This window comes from Myotis brandtii, unplaced genomic scaffold, assembly GCF_000412655.1.
Source record: "Myotis brandtii unplaced genomic scaffold, ASM41265v1 scaffold2134, whole genome shotgun sequence".
Classification (NCBI taxonomy): Eukaryota; Metazoa; Chordata; class Mammalia; order Chiroptera; family Vespertilionidae; genus Myotis; species Myotis brandtii.
This window is the reverse complement of record NW_005357977.1, coordinates 14472-16287: the sequence shown is the minus strand read 5'-3', so window position 1 is coordinate 16287 and position 1816 is coordinate 14472. Positions and strand designations below refer to the sequence as shown.

General features: G+C 44.7%; 1 protein-coding gene across 1 annotated transcript in view; it reads right to left on the bottom strand.

Annotated features, from left to right (window-relative positions):
- The window catches only part of ADGRE2 (adhesion G protein-coupled receptor E2), a 33135-nt gene that overhangs the window by 26519 nt on the left and 4800 nt on the right, over positions 1-1816 (bottom strand). The window contains exons 4-5 of the mRNA XM_005865847.2: positions 1525-1599; positions 953-1133 (exon numbers count right to left, since the gene is read on the bottom strand). Coding sequence (XP_005865909.2) covers positions 953-1133; positions 1525-1599 — 256 coding nt within the window. The remainder of the gene's footprint in view (positions 1-952; positions 1134-1524; positions 1600-1816) is intronic.

Here is a 1816-nt window from a genome sequence, read left to right as displayed (position 1 = left end):
TGCACAAATTTTTGTGCACCGGGCCTCTAGTATTTTATAATTATATATGGTTCCCGGTGTGTACTAGACTTCTTAGGGGATCACTTCATAAATTATATGTATCTAACTGCTATGCTGTACACCTAAACTAATAAAAATATTAAATGTCCACTGTAATTGAAAAGTTAAAAAAGTAATAAATAAATGAATAAAATTTATGTTTACACTAAAAAGAAAGAGCCAGTATGGTTCTTATTATGACCGGCCAGATTATTATGACCACCCCATCAGTACTTCATTGACACTTCCAAAAATACTGAATATTGAAAACTTCCTAAGCAAATACTCTCAAGGTTTTATTATTATTATTATTTGCATAACTAATTCACTACTTTGTACTAATGGGATGGTCATAATAATCTGGCCACTCAGTGTATGTCCCCATGACTTATTTATATTATAAGGAGAAGTTTGTACCTTTTGACTCCCTTCACCCATTTCAACCACCCTTCACCCCCTGCCTTTGGCAACTACCAATCTCTTCTCTGTATCTATGAGTTTGTTTTTTAGATTCTACATATAAGTGATAGCATTCAGTATTTGTTTGTCTGTCTGACTTATTAAAATTTATTCATTTCTTTTTAAGCTTTTACATTAATTTTTTGTTTTTATTTTTATTTTTATTTATTTATTTCTCCCTACTGGGGATGTGCCCGCAACCCAGGTACATGCCCTTGACCGGAATCGAACCTGGGACCTTTCAGTCCGCAGGCCAACGCTCTATCCACTGAGCCAAACCGGTTTCGGCTAATTTTTTATTTTTAAATTTCTTTATTGATTAAGGTATTACATATGTGTCCTTATCCCCCCATTTAATTTGTTTATGAGTGGTCACTCAGCTCCAGTGATGTTGGGAGAGGAATGAGGTGCAGAATGGAGAGAGCTGAGCCTGGGGGCAGACCCAGGTACTTACCTGTGCCTCCAGGTGCATTAAAGGTCAGTGACCCATTGGGTGGGGCCTTGCTCAGCTTTTTGAAGACGACATGTTCCATTTTGTGGAGCAGGGTAGTGGCCACAGAGTTCTGCTCTGAGTGGGACAAGGTCTCCAGGTCCCCAGGGTTCTCCAGCAGGTCATCCACCCCCTGTATGAGGTCCTGGGGGCATGGACACAGAGCCATTGGCCCATGCACTGAAGGGGCTACAGGAAGACTTTGCCCACTCAGCTCCAGTAAACGGATTCTAGATACTGTGTATTTGGGGATAAAGGAGGTACCAGATTGCCCCTGCAATCCAGCCATTTAGAGGTCAGTCCTGTTCCTGAATGCCAAGGGTGACTAAACTGAATGGGCAGGAACAGCAAGAAAGGTGTTAGTCGGTGTGTGAGGATCTAACAGTGAGTACAAGTACCTGCATGTCTGCTTTCCCCACCCGCCCTGGGAGAAGCGGGGACTCAGAGCAGGGCAGCATTGTGTCTCTTGCCAAACCACAGCTTCCCCAGTCCTCTATGGGATGCCTCCATGTGCCTCTCCCAGGTCCTGTCCTTACCTGGATCTTGTCCGGATCCGAGCCTGACTTGAAGTCTCTGTCGAAATCATCAAATTTTTGTAACAAACTGGAGACCTTTGAGGAGAAGGGAGATGTGATGGTCAGAGAGCCTCACAGGTAGATGGGGAAACTTGGGGAAAATAGGTGGGTGCTGCAGGTGGCACAGAGGTATTTCCTGCCTCTTTGTCCCTGCGGGAGTCACTCACCTTGCTGTTGTTGATTCCAGGGTGTTTAGTCCCGGTGCCGGTGCCGGTGCCGGTGCCGCTGCCAGTGCCAGTCCCGGTGCCGGTGC